Genomic DNA, 22,891 nt, shown 5'->3' with positions numbered 1-22,891 from the left:
TAAACCTGGCTACTCAGGAGGCTAAGGCAGGAGGATCGCTTGAACCTGGGAGGTGGAGGTTGCAGTGTCTGTGATCGTGCCACTGCACTCCAGCCTGGGTGACAGAGCTAGACTACATCTTGAAAATAGAAAGGAATTGCTTTTCTAAAACAAAAAAATCCAATCTCAACATGCTCTTGCTCAATAGTTATCAAAGATTCCTGAATGCAGAATGGTCTATAAGGCCTTGAAAATATTGTGAAAAGTCTTTCCAGCCATTCTTTCACCAGTCTTCCCTATATGCCCTGATATCATTGACCTTACCAAATTTTTCACTTGGATGCACTGTGATCTTTCTTACTGCGAAACACTGAATGTTTGTGTCCCTAACCAAATTCATATTTTGAAATCCTAACCCCCAGTGTGATGATATTAGGAGGTAAGGCCTTTGGGAGATAACTAGGTCACGGGGGTGAGGAGGCCTCATAAATAAGATTAGTACCCGCCTAAAAGAGATCTCAGAGAGTTCCTCCACCCCTTCAGCTATGTGAGGACACAGCAAGTAAACAGCTGTATGTGAACCAGGAAATGGGTTCTCACCAGATACCTATCTGCTGGCGCCTCAATCTTGGACTTCCCAGACTTCAGAACTGTGAGTAATACATTTCTGTTCTTTACAAGCTACCCAGTCTATGGTGTTCTGTTACAGTGATCCCAGTGGACTAAGATACTCACTCTCTTACCAATCTTTATATCTTTTTCTGGTGGAATAACTGTTTAAATGTCCCATCTGTGATGGTTCCCCTGACCTCTAAGAAAAATACCATAATTCCCTACTTTTTGATCTCATAGCCCTTTGACATATCCTGTATATAACATTTTTCATACTATACTTGAATGTTTAGCGGTTCAAATCTGCAACTAGGCAAGGCTATAAGTTCCTGTAGGGCAAAACTTTTCCTTATTCATCTTTGCATTCCCAGGCTTACTGGTGAGTATTGCATAAAGTAGTTGCTTAATGAGCATTTATTGAATGATTAATTAAAATATATTTTAAAAGATTATTATTGTGAAAAGTTAATTCTACCCTCAGATATGGCATCCAAGTCTAATTTTATATAAATCAGGAGAATGAATAAGAAAAGAGGAGAAACTTATTTGTGGAAGTAAGAAAATGAGTAGATTCAGAGAATGAGGAAGGGCAGAGGAAGACAAGAGACCTTGCATGGGTGGATTTGGGAGAGTTTTGAGAGACACTGCACGGAATGGATTTGGGAGAGTTTTGAGAGACACTGCACGGAATGGATTTGGGAGAGTTTTGAGAGCAGGGCAGACAATAACAGATTACTTTAAAACAACTTGCTTATTGTAGTTTTGATTTGCATTTCTCTAATGATCGGTGATGATGAGTTTTTTGAAGTAAGTTTGTCGGCTGCATAAATGTCTTCTTTTGAGAAGTGTCTGTTCATGTCTTTTTGCCCACTTTTAATGGGGTTGGTTTTGGTTTTTTTCTTGTAAATTTGTTTAAGTTCCAATGAGATGCCATCTCATGTCAGTCAGAATGGTGTTTATTAAGTAGTCAAGAAACAATAGATGCTGGCAAGGATGCAGAGAAATAGGAACACTTTTATGCTGTTGGTGGGAATGTAAATTAGTTCAACCATTGTGGAAGACCGTGTGGTGATTCCTCAAATATCTAGAACCAGAAATACCATTTGATCCAGCAATCCCCTTACTGGGTATATACTCAAAGGAATATAAATAATTCTGTTATAAAGATACATGCACACATACGTTCATTGCAGCACGATTCACAAAAGCAAAGACATGGAATTAACCCAAATGTCCATCAATGACAGACTGGATAAAGAAAATGTGGTACATATACACCATGGAATATTTTGCAGCCATGCCATAAGAAGGAATAAGATCATGTCCTTTGCAGGGACATGGATGGAGCTGGAAGCCATTATACTCAGCAAACTAATGCAGGAACAGAAAACCAACCACCACATGTTCTCACTCACAAGTGGGAGCTGAACAATGTGAACATATGGACATACGAAGGGGAACAACACACACTGGTGTTTGTTGGGGGAAGGTGGGGAGGGAAAGCATCAGGAAATACAGTTAATGGATGCTGGGCTTAATACCTAGGTGATGGGTTGACAGGCTCACAAATCACCATGGCACACATACCTATGTAACAAACCTGCACATCCTGCACATGTACCCCAGAACTTAAAATAGAATAAAAAAAAGTTAAAAAAAAAAAAAAACCAAAAAACAACTTTCTATGCATTAAGGATGCAGTCAGATTTAGTATTTTCTCTAGAGACACAATAAACATCTAACTTGTTTTTAATTATTTTTGGATGCAAGAACACTTTTTCTTTAAATACTGACTCATGCTGAAGACTGGGCCAGGATGTGGCTAGGTGGTTTATGTGCTCAGTGAGGTCTCCTGAAAGTTTGGTTGCTGTGAGCTGGTTTCTTCTGGGGCCTGATTGATCCTGGGTAAAATGAAACAACTACACTCCCAGGGAATGGAGACCTCCCCGTGACCCCCAACAAATTATGATAACAGATGGGATTATTTTGCTTCTCCATTTTTCCTGTACTTAAAGAAAAACAAACAAACAAACTTATTTGTCTACTTGTGCACCTATCCCTTACACAATTATTGGTGTATTTAGAGAATTTACTTTTCTCATTGGGTATCAGGTTTCTTACCCACAAAGGAGGCACTACACAATTTTTAAAAGATTTCTCCTCAAATAACAAGATACACAACAAGAGTTTAAAGAATAACAACAACAAAAACACTGACTTCTAGGAAGATGATGGTAGCACAGTATTGGAGCTCCTGAAATCCTCAAATAAAAACAGAGCAACTAGATAGCAAAGCCAAAACTCATGGGCAACATTTCTCAAACACTAGCTGACAGGGTATCTCCCCAAATCCCCAAATATGTGTTGGTGGAGACAAATCCTCATTTCCACAAGGCCTGCATGATGTCAGTGTCTCTGTAGAGGGAAGGAGAGAGGAGCAATGGGGACTCTGATGGGCCTGGAAATACAATATCCCCAAAGTGCTGCATAGATATTCACTGGAAAATGCAAAGAGTTAATTTAAGAAGAGCGGCTAAAATTGGGAGGGATTGTACCTAGTCCAATAGAGGTGGCCAGTGGCAAGGTCTGAAGGAGTCAGACATCCAGCCCCTAAGATCTCTCCACACTGACCAGCCAGGACTCCCTTGCAGACAGTGTTTTGCAAGGAGGGGATACTGCTAGGAGAGAGGTGAAAATTGAGAAGGACTAGGACAACAGAAATGAAAGAACGGGAAGAAAGACCAACAAAAATCAAGAAGGCAATAAAGCCAGGATATCTCAGGAAGCAAGATGCCATATTTTTTTTATAAGATGTGAAAAAATAGATTGAGCTCTGTGAAGTCAGAAAAGTTAACCTGAATGGATCCTTCACACACATGGCGTTGTGACAACATGCCATTTGGAAAATTCACTGAGTTACGCTAATCCTCCAAATTCTTACACACGTATTCCTATAGTATCCAAGATGTATTTGTTAATATCAACACTAATCTCACTAGAAAAATGCTTAGGAATTTAGGAAGCTGTCAAGCTCAAGGTTTTAAATACAAATTTTTCACATGCAAGTTTAAATTTTGTCAATGGCAACACACTGACAGCTGTATTTCTTGAAGTGAGATGTTTAGTTCATTTTTGAGAATGTGTCTGCTAAATGCTCTAGTCTGAATAACTGTAGTTTGTCAGTTGTTCTTTCAAATAAAAATGGAGTTCCAAGAAAAAGCAGTTAGTGCTGCTCAAATATCACACAAATGCTTCCCCTTGAGCCGATCATACTGTTACTTTTAGAAGCAGTATGCAGAAGTGCTTTGTACAGACAGCCGTCTCTCCACCCTAATATTAAAGAAATGTGTTCTCAAGCTTGATTATTTAATGCAATTAATAGTTTTTACTGTTCAGCAAGAACATTCTTAAGTAAAATTGGCATTTTATTCCGTATTGTAAATGCGTGGTGATGAAGAATATGGTGCTAGTGGGGTTTGGTGGCACTGCCTTGATTCATACTAAAGTGTCAGCTGCTGTAGCCGTCACTGCTTTAGCACCACTTGTGCAAATGTCAACACAGTGAAAGGGCAACAGCATCTTCATATTATTATGAAAATATATTTGAGCCCATGGACCTCTTGAATGCATCTCTGGGGCCCCCAGTTATCTGAGTACTACATTTTGAGAATCTCTAGGCTGGAAAGACATCAATACAAGGACCAGTAGTGAACATTAAGTGGATAGATTTATATACATATCACCAAAGATTAAATGAGGACTAAAATGGAGAGGGTATAGTGTATAATGGGCATATATTCTAACAGCATATAGTATAAATATTAAAAGAATAAAAGGAGGATTAAAAGAGCACATGTAAAGAATTTTGCAGTAACGTTACTGGTGTTGGTATTGTTATTCTGAGACTACTGTGTGTGATGAGTTATAGAGCAAATTATTAATTATGAGATGTTCTAATTCTGTTATCCTCGGTGTCTTTGCAAACCAAGATTCCTTGGAAGAAAGGGAATAAAACTGTAAAGAGAAATGAATAAATAAAAACCCTGTAGTTACAATTTTGAATTGTAACTAATGTGAACTTGTGAGGCACTATTTCTTTAATAAGTAAATATGTATATATGTTTATTATGCATGTAATATGTACATGTGTAGTGTGCATTCATATCTACTAGCTCTGCCAACTAAAATGTCTAGAAACAATGACCAAGCCAGTAGCAACGAGCACCACTGGCACTAAGCATCTAGTTTGCCTTGAAATATCATTTTCCCACTAAAAGAAGTCAGGAGTTTTTTGGAAATTGACTGATTCCAGGTTTGAGGTATAAAATATATGAGCCTAAGAAATCCTGTCATACTAAAAAGAAAAATAGCTACCCCAAACTAGGAAGACCATGTCAAAAGAACTAAGAAGACAACTTGAAGATGCTTCCACTGGCCAAAGATGGGGAAATTTGAGATTCAATGAAGGACAGTAACTACAATGTATTGACCAAGCAAATTGATTTTAACACATGACCTTATAATGATATTTTAAAAATATTCACAATAATATGTATACTGGGAAGACAAAGAAAATAACACTCACTTTTAAAGGAATTAAAAAATCTGTTCATGTGCTTTAAAAACTGGTAAGTAAAGGGAAAGACTCAAGCAGCATTTATCTTGCCTTTTAAAGTTACCATTGGGTTCCTAAGTAGTAGATGAGAAGAAATTTTTTAAAAGTGTTCCAATTATTAACTTAAAAATTAAAATACTGCCATATGGGTGAACCTTGAGAACATTATGCTAAGTGAAATAAACCAGTCAAAACAAGACAAATACACTATGATAACGAGTATATGAGGTACCCAGAGTAGACAAATTCATAGAAACTGAAAGCAGAAGGGTAGTTGCCAGGGTCTGGGGGAGAGAGAAAGGGGAGTTCTTGCTTAATGGGTAGGGAATTTCAGTTTTGTAACGTAAAAGCAGCTCTGGAGACAGATCGTGTTGATGGTTGCAAGACAATGTAAAGATACTGAATGTTGCTGAACTGTGAACTTGAAATGGTTAAGATGATACATTTTATGTTACGTGTGTTTTACCACAATAATGAGTTGAAAAAAACACATAATTACAATATCAGCATTTCAGCTTCCAGTGAATTAATAGTTTTAGGAATTTTGTTAAGTTCACAAAAAGAGAGATAAAGTGACATTATGTGTCTCCCGATTAAAGGGCACAACACAATCAAAGGTCATGCCAAGAAGATAAAACATGGATTTTATCCAGGTCCTAACTTGTAGAAAATGCAGAGAGCAGAGAACTATATATTACACTGCACCATGAATCAACAAATCCATGAATCAACAAATCCAGACTATGGGAAACTCTACAAGTGAAATAACATGATTTTTCAAATGGCAAGTTATAGGGGATGCTGTATATTAAAAAATTCTTAAAAGCTATCAAGTAAAGGAATAGGAAACTTAAATGTAATATCTGGGAAGTCCATTTGGGTGAAAAAACTACAAAGAAGCACACAGAAATTGCTATAAAAGTCTGGATATTAGGATGACAGACGCTGGGATTGGGTCAGGACACAGGAAGAGTTTTGGGGATGCCAGGAAAAGTTGTATTTTTTTAACTAGATAGCTATTTCTAGAGTGCTTGTTTTACATAATTCATTAAGATGTATGTGAGTATGTGTGTGTGTGTGTGCGGGTGTGTGTGTGGTGGTGGTTTTATGTATTGCATGTATTTTAATTTGTAACAAAGATTTCAAAAAACAATGGACCAATGTATCTCCAAGCTTCTTGCAGCTTCAGATTTCATATTTTCTAATGTCTGCTAGACTCTTCAGGTAGAAATTAAGTTTTCTGAACTATCTCATTGCCAAAAATCTGATGTTCAACTTATATTGCCCTTGGTGTTTAACAAAGGAAATTAAACTGAAGTGATGTTAGGCAGACATGCAAAAGCTTTTTTTTTCACACACAAGATCGAAAGAAATGAAAACATTAGAATTTTAAGGAAAGGAACAGTATCAGGTAGTAAAATCCAGGCAACTGAGGGGGACATTTTATTCTAGACTAAATAAACCCAGAGTGAATCTAAAAATAATTATTGTTTCCCTTTCCCTTTTTCCTATTAAGTTTTGAAATCATAAATTAGTCCTGTTTGCAGCAAACAATGGTGCTATTAATGACACAGAGCACCTAGGCCTGCTAGAAAAAAACAAAGTGCAGTTCATTGTCGAAAATAATTGAGACACTTTGTAATTTGAATAACAAAAATTCCTTCATGTTTTAACCTACAAATAGACAAGCAGCATTGTCTTATAAAAAAACATTTTTCCCTCTTTAAGTCAGTCAAATAATATCAAAATTAATAAAAATGTATATTAACTGAAAATAATAACTTTTTGAATTTTCTGAAAATTGTATTGAACTCACAAAGTGAGGTAGTTTTTTTCAGTTCTTGAATACTTTATGTATGATTTATGAAGGTTTCATTTATTCTTGTAAGGCTAATGAGGAGGCATTTTATACATTTTATGTTTAGTAAACACAAACAAAAAATACCTGACTCTTCAAAGGAAGATTTTACATTTAAAGAACTTCAGTTAATAAATGGAGTTGCCATGTATTCATTTATTACCTTGGTTTGCTCAGAGGTGAGTAGATTCTGGCCAATGAAGAGATAATTGCTTCTTCTTTTGATGAGGGTATAAGACAATCATTTACTTACCCTCCATGATAGTCAAAGGATCTTCCACTTTGGGGCGCAGGATGTTAGGACCAAAGACAGTTGCCAAGTTCTGCACACTCATTTTGTTAACTCCCGAGTAGGACTGTACTTCATCCAAGAACCTGTGGCGTATAAGCATATGATCGAAACACAATGGGATCAAATTTGCCAGTGGAAGAAAAATCAATCATTAGAAAATTTACAAACTAAAGTACGTTCAAAGATGACTATGGAGATAGAATTATTTGGATGTTCAGACATCTCTCACTCAAACATATTGCAGATTAGGAAGGATCAAACTTTATGTATCATATCAACTATCTGTCTTGGCCTGGCCTGCTTTGATTTCCTCTGTCAATCAAAGGAACAGGTGTGTTTGAACAATACTAACAGGGACTTGAGAGTCAACAATGTTGATTCCCTTCTAATCCCTTAATAAAGTAATAATTTGTATCTATATTCAATTAGAGGACTGTAGATAAGATCAGCTGGTAGGATGCCTTATTTTAGAGAAGAGGAATTAACCCTCTTTGTGGAGTAATTTGTGAGCTTCAAAATTATAGTATATTAAGAAATGAGATAAAATACAGGCCGGGCATGGTAGCTCACACCTGTAATCCCAGCACTTTGGGAGGCCAAGGCAGGTGGATCACTTGAGGTCAGGAGTTTGAGACCAGCCTGGCCAACACATGGTAAAACCCCATTTCTAATTAAAAAAAAAATAAAAAATCTAGCTGGGCACAGTGGCGGGCGCCTGTAATCCCAGCTACTTGGGAGGCTGAAGCAGGAGAATCGCTTGAGTTTGGGAGGCGCAGGTTGCAGTGAGCCAAGATTGCACCACTGCACTCCAGCCTGGGGGTCAAGAGTGAATCTCTGTCTCGGGAACAAAAAGAGAGAGAGAGAGAGAAACATAAAATACAGTAGAAATTAAAACACAGTTCTAATGATATAAAACATTGCAAATGCAAACTGTTTCTATTTATTAGGTGCTAAAAAGTAAGAGGCATGAAATAGTAGGAGAGATTGTTTTCATAATCTTTCAGCATTTCTTTATTCCTCACCTCCTCTTCATTTACACAAGAGTTTCTATAATTTCATGGCTTGCTAATTGTACTGATGAGATAAAGAGGAAATAATGAAAAATTAAAATAACATATTTATATAGTGCTAGTATGTGTCAGTCATGGTGCTAATTTATTAAATTCTCAAAGCATCTCTCTGAGGTAGGTGCCATTACTGTCTCTGTTTTACAGATGAGAGTCATGTGGTACCAGAGAGGGGAAACTTCTCCAAAGACAGAGTTAGTAAGGGGGAAAGCTAAGATTTGAACCCACCAGAGGATGTGACACCAGAGGCCATACCCTTAACTACTATATCAAGACTTTTTAAAAAGGTGCCTATTTCCACACATTCACTACTGTGATACAGCCTAAACTACAGTAACACTGAAGGCAAAAAGTCAAACTAGCATTTCTTATTTAAAATACCTGAAATTAAAAATCTGCTTAAATCTTTGAAGCGAGGTTAGGCATTTCTATTGTGGAAATAAAGACTTACAATATGGTTCCAAATAAACTTTTTCGTCCCTTTTACTTAAGGAGAATATAATCTCTGTCTCACCCACTAGAATAACTTGAATTAGTTCAAAATCTTTGGATTATAAGCTTCCATATTAATAAATCTAAGCTATCAGTGGCATAATTTCCTGCTTTTTCAAATTCTGGAACCCAAGGTCCTGTTTGCTTCTAAGTATAACCATCACTAGAGGAAATTATTGTGGGAGGATTTAGAATTTCTACTCAGTTACATTGACAATTAACACCAAAATGTCTGATATTACTCTTAGACTTCATAATTCTTAGTCCGTTGAACACTTATCTAATCATAACACCAAACACATACATAAATGCTGCACTGCACTCAATTAAAACTCTGAATTTTATTTTAAAATGGACTGGGAAGCTATCATGTAAGACACCCTACAGTGACTTGTGCCAATCATCACTCTCTATTTAAATTTATACTGTTTCAATTTTGCATATTTGGTTCCTTAAACAGGGGCACATACATGGCATATCCCATTTGAGGTCTTGAGTTATACATTGAGAGGTACATTTTTCAGGCACAATTACTTTTCTAACAGAATTCAGTTACAAATGTCTTTTTGATGAAACCTGAGATGGGAAGGAAGTGGAAAGAAAATAACATTTATTGAATGCTTACTAAATATTAATTATTTAAAATATAATGCAATTTTTAAAACAACTATGAGAAATACATGTTTTAATTACCATTTTACCTATTAGGACCCTGAGACTCAGAAAGAATAAGAGAATTGCATAAAGACAGGCAACTAGTCAATGGCACAATCTTGGCTCCCATGCAGATCTTTCTCATGCCAAGGTGGCATGCTTCTTTTCCTAAACAACACCACTCCTGAAACAGTACAAACAACTTGATTGATGTTCAGAACAACATATCTTTAGTGTGTAGAGGTAAGAGAAACTTCAGAAACATTAAATTTCAAAATCAAGCAATTTAATGCTCAAAGAAGCCTTTGAGATCACCTTGTCCAACCTTTTACTTTTACAGAGGCCAACACTAGAGCTCAAAGTAGTTGAGTGATTTTATTCATTGTCAAACACAAATTAGGATCAGGCTAAATATGTCTTGTCTTGTTTACGTTCGTCGTTAGGACAGTTCTTACCTGCAAATATACTTGAGGAGGTTGTAATTTACCACTGGCAAACTCTTCACCTGCTTTGCTAATTCCTTAACACCCTGAGTACAAAGAAGAAAATAAATGTTATCTTTCTACATGTTCACCTTAGAATTAAAGCAAGTGGAAATGGCCATATAATTTTTTTAAAAAATTAGTTTCATATGTTATCAGTGAAAGATCTTGTCCTGAGCACTTACCACTATCACAATGAATATTTTAGAAAAGTTTTCAAATATGTACAAGCATTTAAAATATCTCCATAAGTACTATTTGTGGAGAAACAGATTCAAGTGAAGCTATTTATCATTTTTAACATTTGTTCGCAATTGACTGAAAAGAGAAGATAAGCTCATTTATTAATAATATTATTTGAAGAAAAGTAAACTATGTAGTGAGCATTCTTCCCAGTTTTAGCATGTGTAGATCATAGATAAACACATCTACTGACGAAAGTCTCTCAGAGCTGGTCAGGTTTAGGATACATCATTTGGGGAGGGAGGATAATTGAAAAACGCGATCTTTCTGGAAATTTCACAAGGGACTAATTTATTTGGTTCTTCTCATTGTATGACTTCCCCTAAAATGTAAACGATACCAGAAAAGCCAATGGATAATGTAATTTGCTTTCTTCTTCTGCCCATAAAGGTCCAGATAGTAAATATTTGAGGCTTTATGGGACAAATGGTCTCTGTTTGCAACCACTCAACTCTTCTGTTGTAGTGCAAAAGCAGTCACAGACAATATTATTTAACAAATGGAATAAAACTGCATTTATAAAAACAGGCAGCAGTTAGGCCGGGTGCGGTGGCTCACGCCTGTAATCCCAGCACTTTGGGAGGCTGAGGTAGGCCGATCATGAGGTCAGGAGATCAAGACCATGCTGGCTAACACGGTGAAACCCCATTTCTACTAAAAATACAAAATTTAGCTGGGAGTGGTGGCGGGCACCTATAGTCCCAGCTACTTGGGAGGCTGAGGCAGGAGAATGGCGAACCCAGGAGGCGGAGCTTGCAGTGAGCTGAGATCGTGCCACTGCACTCGAGCCTGGGTGACAGAGTGAGAATCCATCTCTCTCTCTCTCTCTCTCTCTCTCTCTCTCTATATATATATATATATATATATAGGCAGCAGTTTTTGACACGAGTGCCAAAAAAATCTAACGGGGGAAAGAATAGTGTTTTACAAATGGTGATGGGACAATTGTATATCCACACAAAGAAGAATTAAGTTTGTTCCTTTCCTCACACCAAAAACAAAAATGAACTCAAAGTGACTCATAGTTCTAAATGTAAAAGCTGAGGCTATAGAATTCTTAGAAGAAAATATAGGAGTAACTCTTTGTGACCTTGTATTAAGCAAAGTCTTTTTAGATATGACACAAAACCACAAATGATTAAAAATTGATAAATTTGACTTCATCAAAATGTACAACTTTTGTGTTTCAAAGGACACCATCAATAAAATGGAGAGACAATGCACAGAATGTGAGAAAATACTTAAAAACCATATTTATAAAGGTCATATATCTAAACTATATAAACTCTTACAACTCAATACTATTAATAATAAGGCAAATAACCCAACTGAAAATGGGGAAATAATCGGAATAGATATTTCTCCAAAGAAAATATACTAATATCCAATAAGTACATGAAAAGATGTTCAGCATCATTAGCCATCAGGGAAATGTCATTCAACCTTCAATGAGACGACTTTACTCATGTTAGGATGGCTAGGATAAACAAGACAGGTAACAAGCGATGGCAAAGATTTGAAGAAATCAGAATCTGCACTCATTGCTGATGGGAATGTAAAATGCGAGAGGCCTTTCGAAAAACACAGAGTTACATATGGCCCAATAATTCTACCTTCTAGGTATACACTCAAGAGAAATAAAAACATAGGTCCATGCAAAACTTTGTACATGGATGTTCACAACAACATTATTCATAATAGCCAAATAATGAAAAAAAAAAAAACCCCACAGGTCTGTCCGATGAATGGATGAACAATGGAACATTGTTTAGAATTAAAATGAATGATATACTGATAAGCGGCACAAAATGAGTAAACTTTGAAAACAGTGAAAGAAGCCAATGTGCGCACACACACACACACACACACAAACATTGAATGACTCCATTTATAAGGAATGTCCAGAATAGGCAAATCTTTAGGGACAGAAAATAGATTAGTAGTTGCCAAGAACTGGGGAAAAAGTAGAATTAAGAGAGGGTATGAGGTTTATTTTGAGGCAATAAAAATATTGCAAATATTCTGAAATTAGATTTTGGTGATAATCTAATATCTCAGAGTTGCACAACTCTGAGAATATACTAAAAAACACTGAATTATACATTTTAAATGGGCAATTGTATAGCATAAAAATTATACCTTACCAAATCCGTTTAAAGAAACAGCAGTAGGTAGGATTTTGTATACAAGCCACTGTTTGAAGTGGTTTGGGTTCACACAATTAAAAGATTATGAGACACAGCAGTCACTTTTTTGTGTGTGATGTGTGGCCTGACATAGCACTGCATTTACCATTTAGGGAAATAAAGTGGCATGTCGTGCTGATTTAATTTATTCAGCCATATTTCTTTTTTTGATCAGAGAGGGGATCAGAAATGGTACTTGAGCTGTATTTGGAAAGTCTCAGTGTGTGTGAGGTCAATGCAAAGGATAGTGGAGAATAACACTGGGATAGGGCAATGGAAATTTACAGATTTAAGACTAAGAACACACATAAAAATTCCAAACGAAAGCTTATTTGGAAATAAATGCATCAACTTACCGCTTCCTCTTCCTTACTGAGCAGTTTGGCACATGACAAAAAATCTTCATACTTCGCATAAGGAATAACTGGTTCTGGAAGTTCTCGGAGGTACAGCTTAAGAAGTGATGCCACCGTGTGTACATCTGTGTTGCTGTGGAGATAGAAGTGTGAAGATATTCTTTGGAGTAAACTTCATACCATTCTATTTATTTTTTTCAAGAGTCCAAGAGTTAGAATTCCATCCAAGTTGGCAATTGAATGAATCAACCCAGTTTTCAGAGAGCACTCATTTATGTGATGCGTATTAGGTGGGGAGAAGAAGGCCTAGAAAAATCTACAGAATCCTCAGTGTAAAGGTGGAATGATGGCTACCAGAGGCTGGGAGGGATAAGTGTATGTGTGTGTGGGTGGGTGGGGTGGGAGTGGGGATGGTTAATGAGTACAAAATATAGTAAGGTAGAATGTATAAGATCTAGTATTTGATAGCAAAACAGGGTGACTGCAGTCAACAATAATTCATCGTACATTTAAAAATAACTAAAACAGTATAATTAGAATGTTTATAACACAAAGAAATGATGAATGTTTGAGATGATACATAGCCCATTTACCCTGATGTGATTATTACACATTATAGGCCTGTATCACAATATCTCATGTACCCCATAAATATACACACCAACTACGTACCCATAAAAATAAAAAAAAATTAAAGAATCCTCAGTGTGGTTTGAACATTCAAGCATTTTTCTTTGTGTGTATTTGATAGTAAGCAAAGGTGTTAACTTAAGAAAACAATGAGAATATATTAGATCTGAAATAAAATATACTGTAAAAAAATTTACAAAAAAATACCAAATCTATAGATGAGTATATGTGTGTATTCAATATAAAAATGAATTACTAAATTCCCGCTCATCTCTCAAAATGTTGAACTCATTTTTGAGAAAGTGTTGGTGTTTGCCTATAGATACTCGAAGCTTAGTGTGACATGCTATACATTTTTAACAGAGTTCATTTTGAAAATGATTGATTCTAAGCATAATTGTTTGTCTAATATTCTAAGATAGCTGGGAATCCTTAGAGTGTTCTAGAAAAGAAGAGAAATGCTATGAAAATAAACAATAAAAACTTAATGTCCTTTACATAACTTGAATAATTTATTTGTATCCTCTGCTGAGTGTGAGTGGCAAGATAACTTACTAAATAACTTACTAAAATATTTATTTATATTTTGTCTTCTGTATCTCATATTTCCTGTTAATCCATGAAGATGGATGATAGAAAAGACAGGAAGAACAGAGTTTTTATTTGTGTGGGCGAAGTCGTTTTGTTTTTTGTATCTCCGGGGAGAATAAGCAAAAGTGTGAAAGGAGAGTTGATTCCTGTGAACCGGGAAGAGTGGTAGCGAACAATCCAGGGAATTCTTTACCTCACTCCCAAGCTGTGCTGCAGGAAGTGACATGTCCCCAGAGAGGTGTGCTCTGAGGAGTTGGGATGCAGGCAGTGGGGTTTCCTGCCTCAGTGAATATTCTCTTATCCCAGTGGCGGCATGGAAGCAGAGCCCACTTTACGAAATTATATGAGCTGAGACAATGGGCTTCTCAGTTCTCAGTTTCAAACCCGTGAAATCCTATGGGTTGATTTCATCAGCTATTTACTGTACATCTACTCCTAATTGACATTATAGAAAACACAAGGGCTAGGACCTCAGGGGTTTAAATAAGAAAGGTATTATTCCAGCCTGCTTACGACTTGTAGTCTAGTCAAGACAGCAGATATTAAGCTGATAATAAGACAAGTATGTGATTACAAAATAAGGTGAGTAGAAATATGGAAAATTATTGCATACCATCTAATAACAAGACAGGATTTCGAGGGCTTCTCTGAGAAAATGATGTTTGAGCCAAGATCTGAAGGGTGTCTAAGGACAGAAGAAGGCATTTCTGATCAAAGCAAGGGAGAAAAACAGCCTAAAGTGGGAGGAAGTCTCCTGTCCTTGCAGAATTGACAAAGGCTAAGAAGGTCAGAGCCCAGAATGGAAATAGGTAAGGTCTGTGCAGTAGGCAGCAACCTCATGGACCATAGGACTTCGCCTCCTTCAGGGTAAGGGCTGAGGTTTTCCATTTTGACATTGGAGTCTCTCAGAACAGGCATATTGTCAACTGTTTTATAGATGTTAAAATGATGGAGGTTATCTGAAAGGGCTTGTTTTAACTAGTTAATTGTATCTTCTTGATAATTAAATAAATATATATTTTTCTTTCTAAAATTCTGAACTGATAAACACTGCAGAAGAGGTTACCTTAAAACCTTGTAATGAAAATAGAAATCATGTTTCCAGGACATCTTGAAAACTGCAATAAACTCATTAATTCCTAAAACTAAATTCCAAAAAAATCATTTTAAAAAGACATACCTAAAATAGTCTCAATGGTAAGACAAGGAAGACACTAGTATATTTGTTTGTTTTCTGACAAGCCACCGTATTTCATGTGCATCAAAGCCTTCTGTGTTTTTCTTGCTATATCTACCCCTCGAAGGGACAGTCATTAGTAGTAAAAAAATCACAGCCTGGGGCAGGATAGGCATAGCAGTCAAATATTCCAATAAACTATTTCCTTTTGATTCCACTCTAACCCAATCTACTGTCATGACTCAGATTTGTTTGCCTTCAGAGTCAATGACAATTTTGTTAGTTACAGGTAGTACAAATATAGAAGAATATAAAAATAAAATATAAAATAAATAAGTATATATTTCAATATACAGAGTATGTTATATATAATTTCATGACTATATAAACAGAAGGTATCAAATAGTTATAAATAAATACTATAAATGAGACAATAATGATAAACAAGAAACATATTTAACAAGAAATCTGCTTTAAAGTTTCATTGATGATCTATCTATTACATTGACTGTTCCCAAACACACTGTTTTTAAGGGAACTTCCTTAGCACTTACTCTACTGTTTTGCTTTTAATGAAGTGAAGCATTTTATGAACTATGGTATTGCGAACCTTTGAACACTAGATGGCGAGATTGCAAAGTTAGACAATGGGATGGTGTAAAAATTGTGAAGGATGAAGGGCCATAGAATCATTCTTCCTCTACCAGCAATTTTCTTAGCGCCAAAGCTGCAGTAATGTTCCAAGAATAGAAGTATTTGAGACATGAATCACGGTAAAAGGTGGAATGGGATGATTATTTTATTTCTTCCCAGAAGTGATACATTACAGGAGCTTTCTAACATTATAGTATATATGAACACAGCTAATTATAAAGAAATGAAGAAAAAATGAACAATTTTATATATATATATTAACAAAGTTTATTAACTTTTGCTTAAAGGCTAAAATTTAAAAATTGATGACTCTCTTTTTTTGGCTTGATTAAACTTAGGCTTCCCTGTAGAAATAGAGACTTCAGCATTTTTCTAGAGTTTTCATTTTTGCTTTGTCCTTTCTCACTGAAGAAAATAATCATTTCTGGACAGAATCTAACATATTTTTCCAGTTCTGATTCACCTCAAGAGGTTCTCAGTCACATGCCCTAATTGTCAGTAGGCTACCCATTACAATGGGGAAGTCTGGTGTTTCTCTGAAAAATATCTTTGTATGTTCAGTCTACAAAATAGCAACCCTGTCAATCTCACTCTCTAGCCTTCTATCTCCTATTGAAAATCCACTACTTCGCCAAATTAATATCTACTTCAATATATGCAACCAATTAATTAGATACCAATATTATGTGCTAATTGCCCAGTGTACCTAAAAGAAAGTGCCATCTTTATCTCAGAGAAATACCCCTCAGTCTTCACCAAAGTGAAGTGAAGTGACTGCATTGTGGCAAAAGTCTATGTACAATGGATAATAAAAATTTTTCACCTAATAACAACAACACATCTGCACATATCAGGGCCTCACTGAAGGCCAATGAGTAGGTTCTGCTATTAACCCCATTTGGGGTACTTCAACAGGAAACTGCACAGACAAAAATTATTTTTGGCTAATCACTGAGATACGAGGTGCTTTAGAGTCATGCTCTCTGGTATGATAAATAAAACTGAAATTCGCCCAAGGAGTCCTCCCTACAGGTTCCTAATTGCAACCTAACTCAGTACCAGAAACAAAGTGAAAACCTAATGAGGAACAAACAGCTGAGTTTCAGTCAATCACAGGCAGCTGTTCAAACCGTGTATGAGATGTAAACCATGTAATGGGGCTGTCTCTGTACCTCGCTTCCGTTTTCCGTAGGTTACTTCTTTTTCTCATCCTGTAACTATAACCTGCACATGTGGTAGGGTGGAATATTCCAAACCATTTTGTCCCAAACTGCTGCTAGATTCTAGAATCACAAAAGAAGTCAATGAAGATCTGCAAAACTAGATTTGTTGTAATTCTGTCTTTTAACGGTAGAAGTTCAAAACTATTTGCTAATATAAAGTCATTATACAGACTGAAGTCCCTTTCACTCAGCTGGAAGTAGAGCCTTTTCAGAAGGTAAGATATGTAATCAACCACGTTATATCCAGAGGTAGGAAAAAGGCAGCACGAGATAGGCCCAAAGATCTGACTGAAAGAGCTATCAGACCAGGAGGAACTTTGTAGCATATGTCCCTTAATTGAGCAACATATAGGTTTGGTTCGCATCTTATATTGTACTTGGACTTTATGTCTGAATCCTGTTTCCTCCTGGTTATTGCTTTTTTTACAAACTTAAAGGGAGAATTCCATGAGGCTTCCTATGATTGACCTAATTTTGTATTCTCATCGGTCTACTTCGATCCTTCTGGGATCACTCATTTACTCACCAAACAGTTTCTGAACACCTGTGATGTGCACAGCCTCATGCTACATGGTAGGTGAAAAATAAATGAACAACATAGACCCTTTTTTCTTCCTTTGAGTTTATATTTCTCACTTTTCCATACCATGCCTCATTTTTCTCTACTTCATAACACTTCTGTATATTCTAACTGCTGAGTTCCTGCCAAGTATGTGATCTGAAGAATGTCCTTTATATTTCCTGGAAATTATCTGTCCTACTTAGCATCTAGGTGCAATATAGGCCTCTTATTAATCTGAACAAGGATAAAGGAGTCTGACAAGAATCCCTCCTTGCTCATCATCCATCCCCATTCCTCCTTTCCTCATAAACATACTTACACACACTGATAAATCCAAATGCCACCATAATTACAAGTATAATATTACATAGACAAAACCTTGTAACATTTAAGTCTCAAAATTAGAAATGGGAATTTTTCACTCTGAACACTATGCAGAGAATACAGTATAATTCCTTGGTTTAACTGAATAGAATGAATTTGCAATGCACCTACACAGGAAGTTATTAAAGATATTGTGAACTTATCTGCAACAAGCACAGTGGGATGATCTAAAATTCGCTTAGAATTAAAAACTAATAATGTCATATCCATCAGCCTCCAGGGAGAACATCCATGAGACTGAAAGCATTTGGCAGTACTTCCAACATGAATGCTACCACCAAATGGTCTTGCTTAAGCAATACTCTGCTTTGCCTGCTGAGTTCACCAAGACACAGAAAAGCAATTCCAAAGATACTAAGCAGCTCCAGACTAAATTCAACATCTCTTTAAAAAGTCTGGTTCTGTTCAAACTTATTTTTGTATGTATCTGTCAAAACTGATGCACTTTTCAGCAGTGAGACTAGAATCTGGTTAAACCTGTCATGGCTTATTGCACAGCTACATAAATGTCACCACTGAATTATATACAAAACCAAAGGACTGTTTCACCTCCAGGCTAAGTGCTGGACTACATTGAACTAGTGCTTGTCCCAGTAGAATTCTCCTGGTTTAAAGCTGCTGATGGCAGAGAACTGCATGATACCTGCTATGGGCTGAATATCCACCTATCCTCTTTGTACATCGAAGCCCTAACTTCTAATGCAATGGTACTTGGAGTTACAGCTCTGAGAGGTAATTAGGGTTTGATGAGTTCATGAGGGTGGGGCCCTGGCCTGATGGGATTAGGGCTTTTATAAAATGAGACACTAAAGAGCTTGCTCTTTCTCTCTCCCCTTGTCCAAGAATCCAGTCAGAAGACAGTTATCTGCAAGCCAAGAAGACAGCCTTCACCAGAGCACAACCATATTAACACCCTGATCTTAGACTTCCAATTTCTGGAACTGTGAAATAAGAAGTTTCTGTTGTTTAAGCTACCAGTCTACAGTATTTTATTACGACAGTTTAAATTGACTAAAACAACCCCCAAGTCTACTTTTGGTGAGCTTGTCTGTAAAACTGTTGATGGTACTGTCAGAGTACTAGGTAATGAAATGTTATTGCAAAAACAGAAACATGCTTTCAGTTAATGTAAATTTATAGAAATACTGTCAGATAAACCAATGTGATACAGAACACAAAGATTCACAACCTTGGCTGCACACTGGAATTAACTGAAAACGTTTTCTAATAATTGTTGACTAGGTTTTATACGTTCTGGTATAATTGATCTGGGTTAAAGCTTTGGCATTGATATTTCATTCTCTTATGTAGCCAATATTGAGAAACACTGATACAGAACATGGATTTGGAGTGGAAAACTCCAACGAAAGGAGGCAGTTCCAATGTGTAATGGTCACTAGTTTAAATCTGGACACTTCTAGCATCCGTGGGAGCCTACTAGTTACGTATTTGTCTCCCCAGGATTCCCCAGTGGAAGACGTGGTGGAAAGAATGTTGGTGGGGACATAGTGCCTGATATGGTTTGGCCCTGTGTCCCCACCCAAATCTCATCTTGTAGCTCTCATAATTCCCGCGTGTTGTGGGAGGGACCCAGTGGGAGATGATCAAATCATGGGGGTGGGTCTTTCCTGTGCTGTTCTCATGATAGTGAATGGGTCTCATGAGATCTGACGGTTTTAAAAATGGGGAGTCTGCCTGCACAAGCTCTCTCTTTGCCTGCTGCCATGCACATAAGATGTAACTTGCTCCTCCTTGCCTTCTGCCATGATTGTGAGACTTTCCCAGCCATATGGAACTGTGAGTTCTCTATGAAACCTCTTTCTTTCGTAAATTGCGCAGTCTCCGGTATGTCTTTATCAGCAGCATGAAAACAGACTAACATAGTGCCCAGCTTTACCAAACTGTCACATCGATCTTTTCTTTCCTCCCTCTAGAATTACTTCTGTGTATAGAGGCATGTGTGTAGAGACTTCTCCCTTTCAATGCTAGATTATCGTGTAAAAATAGTATTTGACCGTTTAATGTACATTCACTCCAACATCCCATATGTGCAAGCACGTGCATGTGAGTATACACACACACACACACGTACACACATCACTCTCTTTACATATATAAGATAATAATAAACAAATAAATATAAAACACCTTGTAGTATAGCTGTAAGACAGAGATTACTTTGAGCAATCCGAGTTTGGTGGCTCTAAACAATAGACACCTCAAAAAGAAAGTAGCTAACTCCCTAACTGAAAAAAATTATGGATATTTATTCTTTTTCTATTTCTGACTAATATTTCCCATGAGTAAGTCTCTATTTCAGTGTTTCTTTGACACCTTACTTGCCTTTCCCTTCCACCTCCTTGCCTCTTCTCTGACCACCATTCCTTACTAGTTAGCTCTTCCTCTGCTGGCCTCTAAGTGGTGTTGTTTTCCTGGATGACCTGCACACTCTTTGGATTAATCCATGAGTTCCACTATCACTTTGCTACAAGACTACATAATATCTATCTCTATATCAGACCTTTCCACTGAATTCTTAGATGTTTCATACATATTTGAACTTCACGTGAACAAAATTGACTGGCAACAACAGAAAAATCTCCCCTTCTGTAAAATTGTTCCTCTTTAGGATTTTTTTTTTCCCCACAATGAATGGCATCACCATTTACACAAAGAAGCAAGAAACCTAGAAGTCAAACTGAATTTTACTGTTCCCAAGACCTAAATCTGACAGCAATTGGTGATTCTCTGACTGAGCAGTATGTTGGAATTACCTGGGAAGTTAAAAAAAAAAATACAAATGCCTGGTTCATATATATTCTGACATGATAGCTTATGAATCCATGCCTTCTTTGGCACTCTTACTGACACTGCTTAAGTTCTAGTTTGTATTACTCACCTCCACTAACACAATACCATATTAACTGGTTTTCCCGATATCAAGACTGTCCTCCTACCTCTAACTCCCTTAAAAAACACATATAAGTGGTAAACATCAGCACTAAATATAAATAACAAACAAAATGAATTGTTGTATAGCTTTTGAATACGATTTGAATGCAAAGGGCAATTGTTTAAGCATAAATAAACAAATATGTATGCCACAAAAAACACACACTTGTTTTATAAATCAGTCATTAGAGTTGTTGTCATTTAGTTTGAATTAATATGTTTGAGAGAATCAATTCACTTTAGAATTAGACATATTCTAATGTGTCTATGTAAATTAAAAATTTAGACTAAAGAATAAAAATAAATTCTGACATTTTCTATTACAGTACCAAGGTGTTTTAACCAAAAAAGAAAAGTTAGCAGGATCAAGACACTTACAAGGCTTGATGTAGAACATTCAGAAAAGTTTCCTTAAAGCAATAATTATATCAGTATGAAACTCTTTTAAGCAGGCTACTTTGTACAACGTATGCATTCAGCTGCAACAAGCACAAAACCTAATTAAAACCTTAAGTGCTGTCAGTTACAAAATAAATCAACACAGCTATTAAGATGACTCAATATGTCCCTCCAGCTTTACTGATTTTAGACCCAAGATTCAATCTTATATCCAAATTTAGCTTAGAAGTAACATTCAAATGCACACAATACATCTCATACTGCAAATGACACTAATATTTCTCAAAATTACAAAAACAAACCATTAACTTTCTCCCAAAGCGATTAAATCTAAAGTCAACGAGCCCACAAAGACTTTTCTATTAAACTAAGATCCTAGTCATATCAATGATCTGTATAATTATTTAGAACAAGTATTGACATTTGAAATAAACAATGATAAAGATATGATAGTTTGTTTGCAAACTACAGAGATTCTATTGTAAATGTGTGTATATACACATATTACACACATAAATGTACATATATACAGATACATAAATATTTTGTTCATTGTAGAATTATTGTAAACATATCCAAACAGTTTTATGGTATGAAGAAAATCAATCAAATCTCCTGTGGGATGTTGTTCTCTTCTCAGTGTCAGTAGATCTTCATTGTATTTGTCTATACTTGTCCCAGGAGAAAGCTAAAGCCTTGAGGTCCCACAGAGTATCTGTAGTTACCAGTGGACAAAGTAATTAGTTTGCTTAAGACTTTTAATAAACACAGGCATTCTAGATTTAGATTGGGAGTCATAATGAAGTAGTATCCACACATTAACTTCTTCTCTGACTGCTCTGTGGAACATGACTTTCTAAATTCACAAAGTATAACATATATACTAGGGAACGCAAGAATGATTTAAAAGATTGGTAGATATTGCCAAGTCAGGTGGCCTATTTTCAGGTGGATATAACCTACTCACTGTAAGAGATACAACAAGAAAACACATTTGTAGAAATTTTAATGTTACACTTAACAAATAGCACCTATACTATATACTATACTATCCACCATACAATAGGTTACACGACTAGTTTGAGAGAGGTGAACTTCTTGCTCACCTCACATTTCTCCCAGGAATGACTCAGAAATATAAAGAAGTCAATGAAATAATGCACAATCTCTAGGTGCACTATAATGATGCAGTAATCTAATTAGATTCTATAGATAATGAGTTTTGATTTTTTGCTAAGCTGTGGTACACTATTTTCCTAACCTTTGATTCCCGATACACAAACCCTTCATAGTATTTTTTCATTGAGAGTTTACATGGCTGTTCCAATTTCATGTCTTTTCATTATTAGTAAATGTATTAATATATGCCTGAGACTTCATCACACAGCACTTTCTTGCTTCAGTTGAACCTAGGACTTGAAGTGCAATGGGTTGTAATTTCAGTTTCATATGGTCTTAAAAGTTTTGGCAAAACGTTAATGAA

General features: G+C 36.2%; 1 protein-coding gene across 1 annotated transcript in view; it reads right to left on the bottom strand.

The window, feature by feature from the left end:
* The window catches only part of LOC105554740 (rho GTPase-activating protein 24), a 320,127-nt gene that overhangs the window by 12,927 nt on the left and 284,309 nt on the right, over window positions 1–22,891 (bottom strand). Inside the window, exons 4-6 of the mRNA XM_012001310.1 lie at window positions 12,837–12,969; window positions 10,025–10,098; window positions 7,318–7,439 (exon numbers count right to left, since the gene is read on the bottom strand). Coding sequence (XP_011856700.1) covers window positions 7,318–7,439; window positions 10,025–10,098; window positions 12,837–12,969 — 329 coding nt within the window. The remainder of the gene's footprint in view (window positions 1–7,317; window positions 7,440–10,024; window positions 10,099–12,836; window positions 12,970–22,891) is intronic.

This window comes from Mandrillus leucophaeus, unplaced genomic scaffold (genome assembly GCF_000951045.1).
Source record: "Mandrillus leucophaeus isolate KB7577 unplaced genomic scaffold, Mleu.le_1.0 Scaffold658, whole genome shotgun sequence".
NCBI classification, from domain to species: domain Eukaryota; kingdom Metazoa; phylum Chordata; class Mammalia; order Primates; family Cercopithecidae; genus Mandrillus; species Mandrillus leucophaeus.
This window is presented reverse-complemented; position numbering and strand designations above follow the sequence as displayed.